Here is an 18,469-nt window from a genome sequence, read left to right on the forward strand (position 1 = left end):
GAAACTTCCATGTTCTACCATAAATTCTTGATGTGACCGGTTTTCTACTTTTCAACAAGGTGGAGACTAGCCCTGGTGAAAACCCCTGCCGACTCAGTAATGCCCTCTCAAATTCCAGGTTGCAAGATGGAAGCCCTTCACCTGAGAGTGGCATATTGGACCCTGGGTAAGCAGGTCCGGAATTTCTGGTAGAATCCATGGATCGGTTAGTGACATCTGTCTTCAGAGGGAAAACCAAGGTCTTCTCAGCCAAAATGGAGCAATCAGAATTACCCTCGCCTGCTCCATTCTGATCTTTCTTACCACTGCTGGAATCATCGCTATCGGTGGAAATACATAAGCGAGACTGAATTTCCATTGAATTTGAAGAGCATCTACTGCAAATGGTTTCTCTCTCGGGTCTAACGAGCAGAAACTCTCCACTTTTCGGTTGTGAAGAGTGGCAAATAAGTCTATTACAGGTATGCCCCAGGCCTGCACTATCTGTTAAAACACCCGGGGATTCAATTACCATTCTCCCTGTTTTAGTATTTTGCGACTTAGGTAGTTCGCCTTCGTATTTTCGACCCCCTTTATGTGAAGAGCAGAGAGGGATAGTAGGTGATGCTCTGCTAGCTGTAGGAGGACAGACGCTGATTTCATAAGGGGAAGGGATCTCGTTCCCCCTTGGTGGTTGATATAAGCTACCACTGCATAGTTGTCCGACATGACTCTGGTATGGTGACCCTGAAGGATAGGGAGGAAATGTTTTATAGCTCTCTACAGCCCATAATTCTCTTACATTGGACACCTGATGTGATTCTAGTCGGGACCAGGATCCCTGAACCGAGAGGGTTCCTAAATGAGCACCCCATCCTGTACCGCTTGCGTCTGTGGTGATGACATGCTCTATTGGAGTTATCCACTGGACCCCCGACGCCAAATGATCTCTTACTGCCCACCATTTTAGGGAATCTCTTACACCCACCGAAAGGCATAATTTCCCCTCTAAATGCCCTTTTAACAACTTTTGTGCTGACAGGACCTCCCACTGTAATTGTCTTAGATGAAATTGCGCCCATCTCACCGCGGGTATACAGGATGTCAGTGAACCTAACAGGGACATCGCCTTCCTTAGTGTCATTACAGGGTGTTGAATTGCTAATTCCACAAGATTTTGTATTTTGACTAATTTGTTTTCTGGTAGGAGACAAAGTTGAGCCTAGAGTCCAGAACCAAGCCCAGAAAGGACTGAACTACCTCTGGCGTCAACCTTGATTTCGTGAAATTTATTTTCCAACCCAACACCTCTAGCGTTGCCGTCACTTCTATTTGTGCTAGACAGTGTACTGCCGAATTCCCTATTATAAGGAAGTCGTCTAGGTACGGAACTATAACTACGTCTCGAGAACGGAGGAAGGACATGACTTCTGACATTAGCTTGGTGAATATTCTTGGTGCTATAGCCAGGCTGAATGGGAGGGCAGCGTATTGATAGTACCTGAGTCTTCCTTGGACATAAACTGCTACTCTTAGAAATTTTGGGTAGTCCCGATGGATTGGGACGTGGTAGTAAGCATCCTTTAAATCTATAGCTGCCATGAAGCAGTTTGGGAATAAGAGCTTTATCGCTGTATTTACCGACTCCATTTTGAAGGAGCAATTTACCACCGACTGATTGAGTTTTCTTAAGTTGACAATAGTTCTTAGTGATCCGTCCGGTTTTCGTATAAAAAAAAGAGGGGAATAAAAACCTTTTCCTTCCTCTTCCCCAGGGACTTCTACCAGAACTCGTTTTAACACCAGTTCCAATACCTCTGCTTCCAAGGCTAGCTGTTCTTCTGGGGATTTTCTTTGGGATGTCAAAACAAAAGTCTGTCGCGGTGGATAAACAAAGTCTATTTTTAGGCAGTCTTTGATGACCTTCAGTGCCCAACGACTGGGGAAGATATTTACCCAGGCAGGGAAAAACCCTGCGTCATTGGGTGGGCTTTTTTGCTGATGTAGAGGGACCCTTAAACATGTATCCAGATCCTTTTCTGTCTCTGGAGACCCAATTCCTTCCATCTCCCGGGGGGCAGCCTCTACTAAATTTTCCTCTCTGAAAATAAGGTCTTCTAATGTCCACGGGAAAGCGAGGAAAACCCTTTTTCCTATCCCCTGCTTTTTCTAAAATGTCCTCCAGCTTCTGACCAAAGAGGAAATGGCCATCACATGGTATGGAACAAAGTCTATTTTTTGAAGGCAAGTCGCCCGGGCACCCCTTCAACAATAGAGCACGTCTAGCCGCATTGGATAAACTTGCTGCCCTAGCTGCTAGCCTTACGGAGTCTGCTGAGGAATCTGCTATAAAGGCTGCCGCTCCTTTAGCCATTGTCATATTAGCTAGGATCTCTTCCCTTGGTGCCTTAGACTTCAGTTGATCCTCTATCTGTTGTAGCCAGACTATAAGGGAGCGTGCAACACAAGTTCCTGCTATTGCCGGTTTTAAACCCCCTGCGGTTGCTTCCCAGGTGTGTCTTGGGAACCCATCCGCCTTTTTGTCTAAGGGGTCCCTTAATACGTCAGAGTCTTCTAAGGGAAAGGATGACTTTTTAGATGACCTAGCTACCGCACCATCAATTTTTGGAACCTTATCCCACGTCTCCGAATCTTTCTCCTCAAAGGGGTAACGTCTCTTAGAAGCCGAGGGCAGATTACCCAATTTCTCCGGCTTCTTCCACTCCTTTTCTATAAGGGCTTTTACTTTAGCATTAACTGGGAATGTACGCTTCCTTTTCTCCTCTAAACCTCCAAACATAATGTCCTCCAGGGATTTGGCCGCTTTCTCATCTTTTAGGCCCATTGAAGATCTGACGGCTTTTACTAATTTATCCGTGTTCTCAGTTAGAAAGCATGGACGGCCCCCAACATCGCTATCTGAAGAGGACCCAGAGGATATGGAAGAGGAAGGGAAGGGAGAAAATGGTTCCTCCTGATATTCCTCGTCAGAATGAGAGACGTCGGAATCTGAAATAGGTTCTGGGTTCTTACTACCCTTTTTTTTTTTTTTTTTTAAGGACTGATTTTAAAGAGCCTTCTACTTCTGCTCTAATTATGGCCCTAAGGCTAGAGGCAAAGTCAGGGGTCTCTTCCTGGATAGTCTTTTGGATGCAATCCACGCAGAGACTTTTCTGCCACTGGACTGCCAACGGAACTCTACAGAGGGCACATTCCTTGTTCTTTGACTTGGTACTAGCCTTCCTCGGCGCCGGATTCTGAGGCTGAATAGGAGCACGGACAACGTCCCTCCTAGAAGCTGAGGAGTCCTGTGACCTCCGGTCAGGACGACTGCCGCTCCTTCCACTCGATCGGCTACTTCTCATAGCATGTTCGTGAGCAGGTGCAACACCTGATAAGGGCTCTTTCTGCTGCTGTAATGGCTGCTGCTGCTCCATACAATCCTCCATATTTGGAGAGCTCTATAGAAGTGAGTGATACTCTGTGTATACTTCACCGTTAAAAAAGGGTGATCCGTAGTGCTCACCGCCTCTTCCGGTATCCGATATGCACCTCCCCCCCTGCATCCCGCCAGGAAGTCTGTATTGCAGCCGGTGTCCGAGCCATGGGCGCCGCCATCTTGGATCCGGCACGCAGCTCTGACGTCACGCAGGCACGCCCATTCCCAGCGTGCCTTGCGCAGAACGCCAGTCGAGCACACGGAAGTCACCGAAGGCTGATCAGCAGAGGGGGAGAGAGCGGCGTGGCAGCCACAGAAGGGCCTCAGGACCCCGGACTGTGCTGGCCCAACGCCCGCACGTGCGCAAGAGCCCACAGGATCTGCGAATGGCGCTTCCATCATCCTGAAGGTCAGCATACAGGCGCCCTGCCTGCCCTTCCAGTGCAGGGACAGGAGTGGGTGAGTGGAAATCTTCAAGCAAAATAAACCGCAGTGATTCAGCACTAGGGCTCCCATCAGGGCAGGAAACCCAACTGAAGCGAGGGAGAGGTACCGCCCTTTTATTTCAGTAGGTTTCCGGTCCTGACTGGGCGGATCCCTCTCTCAGGTGTGCTGTCATGGAAGAAGGGAAAACAAGTGATTGTTCAGACGATATAAATGGTAACACCAAAGTGGATCAACAAAGTAGAGGAACAGGAGAAACTATGGAGAGACAGGGATGGTGAATCAAGGCCATGGTGTCCATGGATGCTGTCTTCTAGCTTCATTTTCTCTTTATTTATGGCTTTATTATGTGCGTCTATGCGCTATATGTTTTTAAAGTGACCTCTCTTTGATTTCTCCATCAACTTTGCACTTGACCAAAACGTGACTTTTTGGTGCATTGCACTGCAGTGCCTCCTGGGAGTAAGGTCTCTGTTCTGTAAGAGTATAAGAAGTCGCAATAATCTGTCACATTGATAAGGAGTTGCAACTTTTAGTGCTTTAAAAAAGTTAAGAGGGGGAAAAAAGTGTTTTGGATTTTGCACCAAATTCTTGAACCATCTTGAGCAATTTTGAAAATCAGCAAATACCGTAAGAGAAAAGAAGAAAAGGGGCTTCAGTAAGTCACTGAGGGTACGTCTAACCCTAACCCCACATTCTCTCTTCAGGACCGTATCATTTCCAGTATACCAGATACTGAAGTAAGCAACGAACTAAGCGAGAATTAACAATCCTGGCTGTTTGAATTTCCATCCACAATGACTGGAGATGGCGCTAGAGTTACACTTGGAACAGTATAAAATGTTATTGGGTCATATTGAGTCGAACAGTACAACAGGTCACTAATTATTTCTGCCTGCAAAATTTGTTTTCCTGCGTACTTCATCTCATTATTCATTGTGATAAATGGAAGAAATTAGATGTGACAGCTCTAATTGCTTATATTGGTTTACTTCTTTTAGCAGGAGTATACAAATCTTATGGTGAATCAGCTAAAAGTTTGTGGAATTCCAAAACTGGTGGCCACATATTGAGAGCTACAAAATCTCTTGAAAGGTTTCATGAGATTTCTGGAGTACTGAGGTTTGATAATAAAAGAGATCGAAATGAAAGAAGAGCTAAAGATAAACTAGGCCCTATTAGAAATGCTTGGAATAAATGGCTAGAGATTCTACCAAAATTATATAATATTGGTGAAGCTGTAACTGTCGTGGTAGGTGCAGACAATGAAAGAAGGAATATAAACCAGCTCACCCGTGATGCAAGAACCAAACCTCGGGAGCACAGACCCGCTGTGTTCAGGCGTATAAAGTCCAAAAAAGAAAAGAATGTCCAGCTTCGCCGAGTCCGTAAAAAAGAGTTTTCTTTATTCACAAACTTTAAACATGGATGATACAGACTTCAGCACAACCATATGGGTAAGAATCTCAACGCGTTTCTGGAGACTAAGCTCCCTTAATCATGACAAGATTAATGACAACATTGTCATGATTAAGGGAGCTTATTCTCCAGAAACGCGCTGAGATTCTTACCCATATGGCTTGTGCTGAAGTCTGTATCCTCCATGTTTAAAGTTTGTGAATAAAGAAAACTTTTTTACGGACTCGGTGAAGCTGGACATTCTTTTCTTTTTAGGTGCAGACTATACATACCGAGTAGGCTTCTTTCACACTTCCGTCGTTCGGGGTGCGTCATAATGCAGTGACGTATCGACGGATGTTGTGAAAATAGTGGAAAATGTGTGCAACGCATCCAGTGTTATGACGGATGCGTCAAAGGAGTTCCTGCCTTAATTTTAAGGTGAGAATGAGATTGATTTTTTTCCTGACTTGAAAATCCTTCCGGGCATGCTCAGAATGAAAAAACGAAATACATCGCTGGATTCCTGCTTTTCACAGTCAGCGACGGATCCTGCGCCCATAGGCTTCCATTATAGCCGACGACGGGCAGCACAGGACCCGTCGCTGAGCGATTTTCCGACGTGCAGAAAAAATGTTCCTCTGAACGTTTTCTCCCCACGACGGACCGCTATTTTCCGACGAATCCAGTGCATGACGGATGAAACGGATGGCCATCCGTCACAATCCGGCATGAATACAAGTCTATGGGAAAAAAACAGGATCCTGCAGAAACATTTGCAGGATCCTGTTTTTTCAAAAAAATTTACAGAGTTGGACGGGAGTAAAAAGACGGAAGTGTGAAAGAGGCCAAAGCCAGCAAAGTATGGCATCAAGATATGGACACTTTGTGACAGCAAAAGTTCATACTTTGTAAACGCTGAAGTGTATGCAGGAAGAAACCCTGGAGAAAGAGCTGAAAAAAAAAATCAGGGGATGCGAGTTGCTCTCAATTTGACTAATGGACTAAAAGGACAAAATGACACATGTGACAACTTTTTCACATCCTACCAACTGGGCCAGATGTTGCAAAAAAGACAAATTACCATGCTGGAACTATAAGGAAAAACAAGCCAGAACTGCCGCAAGGTCTCCTTAGTTCTTTGTACTATGTGTATAGTTCTACTTTTTACTTTACTGGAGACACAACAGTTGTGCCTTACGTTCCAAAAAAAATAAACATGCAATTCTAATGAGCACAATGCACCATGACAAAGCAATAAGTAATCGAGAAGACAGACAGCCGGACATGATATTAGATTATAATGCCACAAAAGGGGCAGCTGATACACTAGATCCAGCAATATCATCATAAACATGCAAACGCAAAACTAATCGTTGGCCAATGATAATATTTTACAACATTCTGGATGTTTCGGCGTACAATGCACTTGTTTTATGGAGAGAAATCTACCCCAATTGGAACGGAAATAAGCTGCATAAAATAAGAATTTTTATTGAAGAACTAGGAAAATCCCTAGTTAGGCCGTATATCGAAGCCAGAAAAGTAAACCCCAGAAGTGAAGGAGCAGCAGCCATTGTGAAGAGTGTCCAGCAGCATGCTCAAGAAAGCCTCCATGGCCTCCACCAGCTCAGCTACCAGCCAAAAAGGAAGAGAGGTCGCTTCTGTCCATCTTCTTGTGAAAACAAATCTGACATGTGCTGGGTGTGCAAGATATCTGTAACGGACATGCGTTTTATTGTTGTGGTCAATGTAAAAATGCATGAACCTGTTCAACCTTTTTAGAGATAAAAAAGAAAAACTGAAGTTTTCATTATTTTTAATTTGTTGCTTTATAAAATAAGTTAAAGTTATATTTAGTTAGATTTCATGTTATAGTAATAAAAATCTAAAGCATGTTTGTTATTTGTGTGCAGAATGCTATAAAGTGAACAGAATTGCAAACAGCCCATGTAACCTTTTTCTTAAAAAAAAAAAAAAGTTAATTTCATTTTTCATTTGTTTATGATCAACCATGTTCACATACAGTTTAATAATGAAACAGGTAAATAGGTATTCAAATAAAACACAGTAGCTAAAAATCAACATTCTAATAGGTCAGGTCATATTGACCCAAAACAGTACAAGTGTACAGTAAATGCGATCAGAACAGCAGGGTTAAATGAACGGAGGATGAAACTCATAGGCCCCGAAAAAAAGATGACTTACCAGTAGACTCATGCCAATTATTTACTGCGAATAAAGCTACAGGTAAGTAGATAACCCAATCCTCCTGATTCTCAGACACAAAACACCTAAGATAAGTCTCAAGTTTCTGGTTAACCCATTCAGTTTGCCCATTAGACTGCGGGTGAAATGCTGAAGAAAACGAAAGCTAAATCCTCCAAAACTTGGAAATAAACCCCCCCCCCGTCAGAAACAATATCGGTAGAAATCCCATGTAATTTTACGTTCTGATGAAAATTTGCACCAAGGTCTTGGTTTTAGGTAAAAAAGGTAGCGCAATAAAATGTGACATTTTACTGAATCTGTCCACCACCTCCAGAATTACAGTATTACCTGCAGACACAGGTAGATCAGTGATAAAATCGACCAATAAATGAGTCCACGGTCTACTGGGAATCACCAACAGTTGGACACCCAGACGGATGAGTATGACAGGTATTAAAACACGCACAGACACTGCAGGCGGCTACATACTCCCGGACATCCTGATGTACCCCTGACCAACAAGATCAGAGAGTAAGAAGACCTGTGGTGACTTAATTTTATTCGGCCAAGACCAAATCATGATGATAACCGGTTTAACTGCGCCCTCCAAAAAAATTGGCTCCACTCTTCAAAGGCCCGCGTGATTGCCAATACCAATAGTTGCTTGTTACCAATGTCATAATTTCTCTTCACAGATGACAGTGTTTTAGAAAAGTATGCACATGGATGCCATTTACCAGGAGGTGCACTCTGTGACAATACAGCCCCCACCTCCACTTCAGACGTGTCAACTTCTACAATAAAAGGCTAAGTGACGTCAAGCTGTATGGGAGTCGGCGCAGATGCAAAAACACTCCAAGGTATTGAATGCCTGCCTGGCCCGGACAATCTGTCCCTTTGCGTCAGAGGTTTGGCCACTACCAAAAAGTTTTTGATTAACTTATGGTAGTAGTTGGCAAAACCCAAAAACCTTTGTGACACCATGAAATCCTCAAGATGACTACAATCCAATAGTGCCCGGACTTCTGCCGGATCTATGCGAAAACCGATGGATGATAAAACATATCCTAGAAAAGGGATCTCCTCAACCAAGAACATACACTTCTCTGGTTTGACAAATAATTTATCGTCCGAGTATCTTTAAGACCTGCCTGACATGTACCTCATATGACTCAAGGTCTACCTGTCATATGACTAATTATGTCATTTACAAGTGCTGAAAGACGGGAGCATTAGTCAAACCAAATGGCATTGCAAGGTTCTCAGTGTCCCTCAGGTGTAATGAAAGCTGTTTTCCACTCATCGCCCTCTTTAATACGATTGAGATTATACGCCTGCCTGAGATCCAGTTTAGAAAACCATTTTACTCCTACAATCTGAATAAAGATTTCCAGGATGAGAGGGACCGGATACGGATCCCAGACCGTGACCTGATTAAGTTTGCGGACATCTAGGCAGGGGAATAAACCTCCCCCCAACTTTCATCTTTACAAAGAAAAACCCCACAGCAACAGGGCATGAGGATGGTCTAATATGACCCTTTGGCAAACTTTCCAAGATATAGTCCTTCATGGCCTGCCTCTCTGGACCAGAGATATTATATAGTCTGCTCTTTGGCAGCTTAAGCCCAGGGACGAGATTAATGTTGCAGTCATAAGGACGATGGGGAGGAAATTCTCGGCACCCCTGCTCCGATAACACATCCCCAAAGTCAGACAGGTATTTAGGCACAGATTGGGTATCCACCTTTGCAAGCCGGGTACCCAAGAAGTTTCCTTGTCAATATTCACTCCACTTTACCACCTCCCAAGTTGGCCAATCTACCACAGGGTTGTGCAGTGAGCCAAGGAAGTCCAAGAACCACAAAAGAGGGTAAGCCAGCACATAACGGTCTATACCTTCTGAGTGCATGGCCCCTACCTGTAGATGTAACCCTCGGACTACTTGAGTAATTTTACTCCTGCAAGGGTGCAGAGTCGATGGAAACTATGGGCATATGTCTTGACAGTGTATCTGGTTTGAGGCCCTGGATAAACCTAGCATTGATCAAGTTAAACCCCGCCCCACTGTCCAGAAAGGCAGAAACAACCACCTTTTTTTTTAGCCCAGATGGATTTCTGTAGGTAGAAAAAAAATTATGTCCTACCCACAGAGGAGATACTTACACTCAGGTTGCTAACCTCCCCGCAACTTGGGCTCCTTAGTTTTACGGCTGCTGTTTACACTGAGATAGGGAAGGACACAGCGCCCACGAAATTTACCTTTCTACCACACTAAAAACATACTTCCCCCTTTGTACCAAACAATAGACTGCCTTCCAGAAGAAGTTGCCCCACCCAACTGCATGGGTTCCTTAGATGACCCAGACCAGGTTTCCCTTGGCCCTGGACCTCCTGCACATTGGGTATCGCTGTATGTCTCTGGCAATGACAACAATCCATTCAGATAGCCAGATACATGGCTGCCTCAAGGGGAACAGGAATCTCATACACGGCTAAAGCATCCTTCACCCTTAGTGATAGCCCTTCACAGAACAGACTACGGAGTCCTTCTACTTAGTGTCAGTGGACCTCCTTCGAAACATTACTCCTCCGCTGTCCGGACTCCCTGCTGAAGCTGACATAATGTGGACTTAGCCAGAGAGACGCAGTTGTGATCATCGTATATATGACCCAGCGCCAGAAAAATTTCCTCCATCTGTAGCACCTGGGAGTCAGATGGGAGAGAATTTCCATGCCTGAGGGGGTCACCCTGAAGGAGGGAGAATATTACCCCCACCCGTTGCTCCTCGGTTCCTGAGGAACAAGGATGTAACCTGAAGTATAGTTTACAGGCCTCCCTGAAAACAAACTTGTCACGTCCACCAGAGAACCTATCAGGAAAAGCGATCTTGGTCTCCACTAATGGTTTCCTGGGAGCCACGGTCCCCAAACCTGATGCGTTAGGGTGCTGCAACAGTTTAGCGTGTAGATCTGCCACCTCCATGCTGAGCTGCTGCAGTCGTCCTGTTAGACCAGTGATAGGATCACTGGATAGGTGAAAAAACGGCTCCGGTCACAGCTAATGTCATGACTGTTGTCGGGTGTCCCGAGGACAGGGGCTCCTTCCATGTACCTAATGCTAAGAGCGACCTAGCTCACCCTGTTCCCTGGATTACTTCTGATGGTGAAGATGCCAGGGCCATGTACCTTCTCTTAGCTCCTGAATCCGCCCTCAGTCTGTACCCTTCCCCCACCTAGGGAAGAGGGGAGTAGTAGTGTACCGTAATACACCAACCAGACTAGCAAGGTAATATGAAGAGGGATGAAGGAAAATACCAAACATACAAATTTACTCACACAAACAGAGGAATGCACCGGGGACTGTAGGATGGGGTTAAACTAAAGCAGAAGAAAGGGAATTATCACACACTCAAATCCTAGCAACAGTCACAGATATACCCACCAAACACCTCAGATAACCACCAACATCTATCCTCCCAAACATGCAGCATAAGCTATTCTGACAATGAGTGGTAGCCAGGACACAGATTATATAGGAGATGGGAGTGGCTAACAGTGCACAGCTGAGAGCCTTAATGCAGGAAAGCTTCCAGGAGCTCTCAACAGCAGATTACCCTTTGCACTGCTAAAAGAAACCTGCACCATTTAATATGATGGTGAAGTTCTTCTAATCAGTGCATGAGTAGGAGAAATCAGACGCTGCAGTTTTCTGGCTTCACTCTGTCGTGGTAAACCCGTGACACATATTGTCCTTTCATTTTTACTGTACAAAGAATGCTGTAAATAAAAAAAACTGAGAAACAATAGAATAGCAGAATTTTTCACCTTCCAGGAGGACAACGACCCTCACCATCCTGCCAGGACTACAATGGAGGGTTTAGATCAGAGCATATTCATGTGTGTGAATGGCCCAGTCATAGTCCAGACCCAAATCTCAGACATGAAAATTGCTGATCACAGACCACTCCATCCAATCTCACTGAGCGAGAGCGAGGGGGCAAAATGTCATCTCTAGATGTGCAAAGCTGGAGAGACAGACCCCAAAAGACTGAAGCTAAACGTGGGAGAGACAGACCCTAGCTATGGGTGAACCCCTGGATGTTCGGGTCTGGTTTCATCCAAACAGTTAAAAAAAAATAGAATTAGACTTACCTGTAATTCGGTTTCTAAAAACCCACCACGACAGCACAAAGGAAGGTGTCATCTCAGCCTAAGGCTATGTTCACATTTGCGTTGTGCGCCGCAGCGTCGGCGCCGCAGCGCACAACGCAAACAAAAACGCGGCAAAACGCATGCACAACGCTGCGTTTTGCGCCGCATGCGTCCTTTTTTCCATTGATTTCGGACGCAGCAAAAATGCAACTTGCTGCGTCCTCTGCGCCCCGACGCGGGCGCCGCAGGGACGCATGCGGCGCCAAACGCAAGTGCACCGCATGTACATGCGCCCCCATGTTAAATATAGGGGCGCATGATGCATGCGGCGCCGCTGCGGCGCCCGACGCTGCGGCGAGGACCGCAAATGTGAACGTAGCCTAACAGGGATAGGAAATACGAACGGTCAAATAGACCCTTCCACCTCCTTCCCCCAGTGTTATTATAAAGGACCACAATAGTATGAATGCTTCAAATTATATTATTACTGGATCCAAATAACAAAATAATTGAGCAAGGGGAGGAAATTACCTATGCTGTCGTGGTGGGTTATTAGAAAACGAATTATCAGTAAGTCTAAATTCTATTTTCTCTAATAAACCCCCACGACAGCACACAAGAGGAATACCAAAGACTAATGCCTAGCCAGGGACAACAGCCTGAAGACATTTTCTCCCAAAAGACAAATTTTAAATGGATGTCAAGTCAAGCCTGTAATGTTTGGAAAATGTGTGGACTGATGATCAGGTAGCAGCTCTGCAGATCTGTTCGGTGGAAGTGCTGGCTTTCTCAGGTCAGGAGACTGCTACCGCTCTAGTGGAATGAGCTGTGAGCTTTTGTGGAGGCGAGAGATTTTGTAGCTGTAGGCTTCGGTAATTGCCTATTTATAAAGTTGGCCACCATAGTCTTGAAAGCTTTTTTCCTTCTATTTGGACCATAAGGTTGAACGAATAAATTCCTGCCTTTCCTCCTGGAGATAATGAAGGACCACTCCCCTTACATCAAGAGAGTGGAATTCTTCCTTTCTGTTCCTTGGGTTCTGGCAGAAGGATGGTAGAATTATCTCCTGAGGTTTATGAAAATCTCAGACTACCTTAGGTAGAAGTGAAGGGTAAAGACAGAGACCCAGTCGTTCTTCTAGTATCCCCAGGTACTTGTTACTTTGTGTTGATATGAAAGAAAATCCAAAGTTTGAGAGTGTAACATGAAAAAAAATGTGGAAAAGTTCAGGGGGTATGAAGACTTTTACAAGGCTCTGTACTTTTGTCGGCATGAAAGTATTTGCATTGATGTCGATGCCATGTGCAGCTACATCTAGAAAACATTAAGGAACGCAAAACACGGGAGCTGACAAATTATTACATTGTTCACTTGTAAAATACTGTAAAGAGTAAGCGCTGCATGAAAGCGTGTACCTGATACACAGCGACAAAGTGTGTGTGCCCAGAGCGAGGACGACGGAAGGTGCCGGCACCAAGACAAGCTGGATGAACTAGGAGACTACGTTACAGACAAGTAACGCGTTCCTCCCGGACACCCAATCTATTACTAGTCACAAGATGGCCCCGGACACAGCGGAAATGACCGGCTATGCTGGCAGGTAATGCCTAATCAGTCTGTAATTACCAATTTTTGGGACTATAAGACGCACCGGACTATAAGACGCACCCAGGTTTTAGAGGTGGAAAAGAGGGAAAAATATATTTGAAGCGAAAAATGTGGTAAAATATTTAACATCATAAATAACATACTACTATCTGTGGTGTTATTATATATAATAGTAGGTTATTATGTTGGAAGCTGCGGGTAGAAGATGGCGCTGCGGGACCGGTGTGGTATCTGTAAAGTACTATACGAAGACGCTGGACGGTGAGTATAAGAATGGGGGCACAGGGCTTGTATTTAAAGCACCACTCCAGCACTGAAAAATAACACTGGAGTGCTGCTTTAAGATCCCATGGGAGAACTATAACTCCCAGCATGTCCTGCAGATCCTATGGCATGCTGGGAGTTATAGTTCCCCACAGGAGTGGCAGAGTGCTTTGAATCACTCCCCTTTTAATAAGTCCTTTCTTGTACAGGCTGTGCTCAGTGCAGGTCCTGCAGCCAGCCATGACCGCACCACAGATCATGGAAGACGAAGCTGCACTGTTTGTAGTGAGCCGTCTGCATGACCTGTGATCACATCATGAAGAGGCCGGGCTTTGTGCGGTCATGTGATGCTCCAGCCCGCCCTCTTCATGACCTCAGCACAGGCCCTCCACAGAGCATTCAGCAATGCATCAGCGCTGTCAGGTATGCGGCATCCCTCCCTGCTCCGGCCCCCTGCTCCACCGGACACAGATCTCCCCAGCTGCTGCAGGAATCCGCCGCGGGGGAAATCATGAGGGCCCTCTGTTTAAGTGAAGGATCATGCCTTTGCTGCTCCCCGCTGACAGGTGGGCAAGGAAGTGGCTAATGAATATTCACTTCACTTTAAGTATCGGGACCACGTGGTTTCGCCAGCACCGGAATCCTGCAGTGGAGACATTTTCCTGCCTCCTGCGATCCCACTCTGCCACTGCCCCCCTCCCCACATGCTACAATCCGACCATAAGACGCACCCACACTTTCCTCTCAAATTTGGAGGGAAAAATACGGTAAGTTACCATCATTGCGACTTCACCCCAGTAGTTGTCAGACTCTTATCACCGTGCCGAAGCTCAGAACACACATGTAGGTTTTCTCAGCTGTTCTGGAGAAGCGGAGTAAAATATTTTGGTTCCGGAGCATTTTTGTCTCCATTTCAGAGGAAAAACTGCAGCATGCAGTGACAATTACAAAGGGTACAAAAGCCTAAAACACTGTTGCTAACAGTACCCGTCTGTTACTTTCTGAGGACCTAAAAGAGAACATCACTAAGAAATAAGAGGAAACTGATCAGACGACTTCTGAGCAACTGGCCGAAGCCCCAACACTACAAGTGATCAGAACCATAGAGAAAGCCAAGATGAACCACCTGTACGTCTCCCATACAAAGTGCACACAGTCATATTATGTCAGCCAACATCCTGGGAAGACCTCACGCTGAGGAGAGGAAGGAAAAACATGAACTCCAAGTGGGGGTCAACCCTTGCAGGAGGTCTGGCCAAGACAGAAAGCGTCTAGACAGACAAAGACCTAGAATCAAGCACATGGCCCTTGAACAGCTGACACAAAATGTATCTTCACATCAAGGACTTCTGGACTATTGGTATTACCCAACCCTAATTGACACCACCACCTCGTGGCTACTCAGTCTGAGGTCGCACAGCACAGTCTGGAGGTATTATTACACAACAGTCCATCATTCCATTTTGCTTGTAATCCTTCACGCGGTGATACTGAAAGATGGTCGCTGTATGTCCCAAGAAAGCAGACCTTGTGGAACAATGTATGGATAGCTAATGATTCTGCTGCAATCAGTACTACGCCAGACACACTGCGCAACCAGTCCAACCAATTCTCACCTGAAGGTCTCTGTTTTTTAAGTTGCCAAGCCAGAACGCCTCCTGGCAGTTGTTGAGGACCAGCATGGCCTTCACCCGGTACACAAACATCTCCAGGGTCTTCTTCAATGGTGGGACGTGTGTGGTCAGCCCGGTGTCCTGATGGATCTTAAGAGAAAGTCATCTTATATTGTGCTGCGAGGCCTGAGACACCAGCAAGCTCTTCTACCATGTAAGAACTGGGAAACAGGACAGTAAGTGGCAATGCTTACCTTGGAGTGGCCACACATGTGGTGAAGTTGTCTGGTGCATAACTGTAGGACTTTTAGTAAATTCTGCACATCTTCCTATAAAATAATATAAATTCACCTCATGGTAGAATGCAGAACTTTACGAAAGACTATGGTATCATGTATAAATTCTCATGTAGACAACCTCCCGCAGACTCCACCATTTTATACTCGTGAGCGCCACCACCACCTCCAGCAGACTCCTCCATCTTATTATACTCATGAGCGCCACCACCGCCTCCCGCAGACTCCTCCATCTTATTATACTCGTGAGCGCCACCACCGCCTCCCGCAGACTCCTCCATCTTATTATACTCGTGAGCGCCACCACCGCCTCCCGCAGACTCCTCCATCTTATTATACTCGTGAGCGCCACCACCGCCTCCCGCAGACTCCTCCATCTTATTATACTCGTGAGCGCCACCACCGCCTCCCACAGACTCCTCCATCTTATTATACTCGTGAGCGCCACCACCACCTCCCGCAGACTCCTCCATCTTATTATACTCGTGAGCGCCACCACCGCCTCCCGCAGACTCCTCCATTTTATACTCGTGAGCACCACCACCGCCTCCTGCAGACTCCTCCATCTTATTATACTCGAGCGCCACCACCGCCTCCCGCAGACTCCTCCATTTTATTATACTCGTGAGCGCCACCACCACCTCCCGCAGACTCCTCCATTTTATTATACTTGTGAGCGCCACCACCACCTCCAGCAGACTCCTCCATCTTATTATACTCATGAGCGCCACCACCGCCTCCCGCAGACTCCTCCATTTTATACTCGTGAGCACCACCACCGCCTCCCGCAGACTCCTCCATCTTATTATACTCGTGAGCGCCACCACCGCCTCCCGCAGACTCCTCCATTTTATTATACTCGTGAGCCACCACCACCTCCCGCAGACTCCTCCATCTTATACTCGTGAGCGCCACCACCGCCTCCCGCAGACTCCTCCATTTTATTATACTCGTGAGCGCCACCACCGCCTCCCGCAGACTCCATCTTACGATACTCGTGAGCGCCACCACCGCTTCCCGCAGACTCCTCCATCTTACGATACTCGTGAGCGCCATCACCGCCTCCCGCAGACTCCTCCATCTTATACTCGTGAGCGCCACCACCGCCTCCCGCAGACTCCACCATCTTACGATACTCATGAGCGCCACCACCGCCTCCCGCAGACTCCTCCATCTTATTATACTTGTGAGTGCCATCACTGCCTCCCGCAGACTCCTCCTTATTATACTCGTTAGCGCCATCTCCGCCTCCCGCAGCCTCCTCCATCTTATTATACTCGTGAGCGCCACCGCATACTCCTCTCTTATTATACTCGTGAGCGCCACCACCGCCTCCCGCAGACTCCTCCATCTTATTATACTGTGAGCACCACCACCTCCTCCCGCAGACTCCTCCATCTTATTATACTGTGAGCGCCACCACCTCCTCCCGCATACTCCTCCATCTTATTATACTCGTGAGTGCCACCACCGCCTCCCGCAGACTCCTCCATCTTATTATACTGTGAGCACCACCACCTCCTCCCGCAGACTCCTCCATCTTATTATACTGTGAGCACCACCACCTCCTCCCGCAGACTCCTCCATCTTATTATACTGTGAGCGCCACCACCTCCTCCCGCATACTCCTCCATCTTATTATACTCGTGAGTGCCACCACCGCCTCCCGCAGACTCCTCCATCTTATTATACTGTGAGCACCACCACCTCCTCCCGCAGACTCCTCCATCTTATTATACTCGTGAGCGCCACCGCAGACTCCTCCATCTTATTATACTCGTATACTTGTGAGCGCCTCTACCACCTCCCGCAGACTCCATCTTATACTTGTGAGCGCCACTACCGCCTCCCGCAGACTCCTCCATCTTATTATACTCGTGAGCGCCACCACCGCATCCAGTAGACTCCTCCATCTTATTATACTTGTGAGTGCTACCACTGCCTCCAGCAGACTCTTCCATCCTACTATACTCACGCATGCCACCACTGCCTCCCAGACTCGTACTATGCTAGTGCATGACACTGCTTCCAGCAGACTCCTCCATCTTATTATACTTGTGAGAGCCACCGCCTCCCGCAGACTCCTCCATCTTATACTTGTGAGCGCTACCACTGCCTCCCGCAGACTCCTCCTTATTATACTCGTGAGCACCACCACCGCCTCCAGTAGACTCCTCCATCTTACTATACTCGTGCATGCCACCACTCAGACTTGTACTATGCTAGTGCACAACACCACCGCTTCCAGCAGACTCCCAACAATCATAGTCCCCGACACCAGTGTCTCCCGCAGACTCCTCCATCCTACTATACTCATGCATGCCAGCACCGCCTCAGACTCGTACTATGCTAGTACACTACACCACCGCTTCCAGCGGACTCCCACTATACTAGTGCACGACACCAGTGTCTCCCGCAGACTCCTCCATCCTACTATACTCGTGCACACCACCACCGCCTCCCAGACTCCTCCATTCTACAATTAATACACCTCATACGTTACCTTCACCACCTCATACTATTAATACCATATGGGGCCTCCTTCACATGTCCATATTTGCAGTATGTGTCAAATCAGTTTTTGTTTTTTAGACACTATGCAGCTGTGCACGTCTGCTTTTTTTTCCCGGCAACACACATGACAAGGCCCAATACAAGTCTATGGGTCTATGTAAAACACATAAGGCACACGAGTAGCATCCATGTCCTCTCCGTGTGCTGTTCGTGTTTAACATTGCCAAGTATAGGGGAAGCGTGGAACACTAATGACGCTAGTAATGTTCTTTCCGGTAGCAGTTTTATAAGGACGTGCGATGGGGCCTAGTGGATACGTTTCTTGACACTCCTCCTTTTTGATTTTGAAGTTAACAATGATTCTTATTGTGCAATCCACAAGGGTAACATTTCAGTCCTTCAATAATGGACCTTCGTCACAGATTGTGGTGGTTATCTATAGAATGGGGGCAATAAAGCGTCTGTGATAGTCCTCAGTTGCTCAGCGTTACACAGAGTGACGGCCTCGACTGCTCAGGAGCAACCACCATATAACTCACCCAATGCTTT

At 46.5% G+C, this 18,469-nt stretch overlaps 1 protein-coding gene across 3 annotated transcripts in view; it reads right to left on the reverse strand.

The window, feature by feature from the left end:
- Positions 1-18,469, reverse strand: part of FANCD2 (FA complementation group D2) — a 193,892-nt gene that overhangs the window by 9,326 nt on the left and 166,097 nt on the right. For all 3 annotated transcript variants that reach the window (XM_077277273.1, XM_077277272.1, XM_077277271.1), the window contains 3 exons: positions 18,460-18,469; positions 15,365-15,439; positions 15,114-15,260 (listed from right to left, as the gene is read on the reverse strand). The exon at positions 18,460-18,469 is cut by the window's right edge and continues 65 nt beyond it. In XM_077277273.1, the coding sequence (XP_077133388.1) occupies positions 15,114-15,260; positions 15,365-15,439; positions 18,460-18,469 (232 nt within the window). The remainder of the gene's footprint in view (positions 1-15,113; positions 15,261-15,364; positions 15,440-18,459) is intronic.

This window comes from Ranitomeya variabilis, chromosome 8 (assembly GCF_051348905.1).
Source record: "Ranitomeya variabilis isolate aRanVar5 chromosome 8, aRanVar5.hap1, whole genome shotgun sequence".
Taxonomy (NCBI): Eukaryota; Metazoa; Chordata; class Amphibia; order Anura; family Dendrobatidae; genus Ranitomeya; species Ranitomeya variabilis.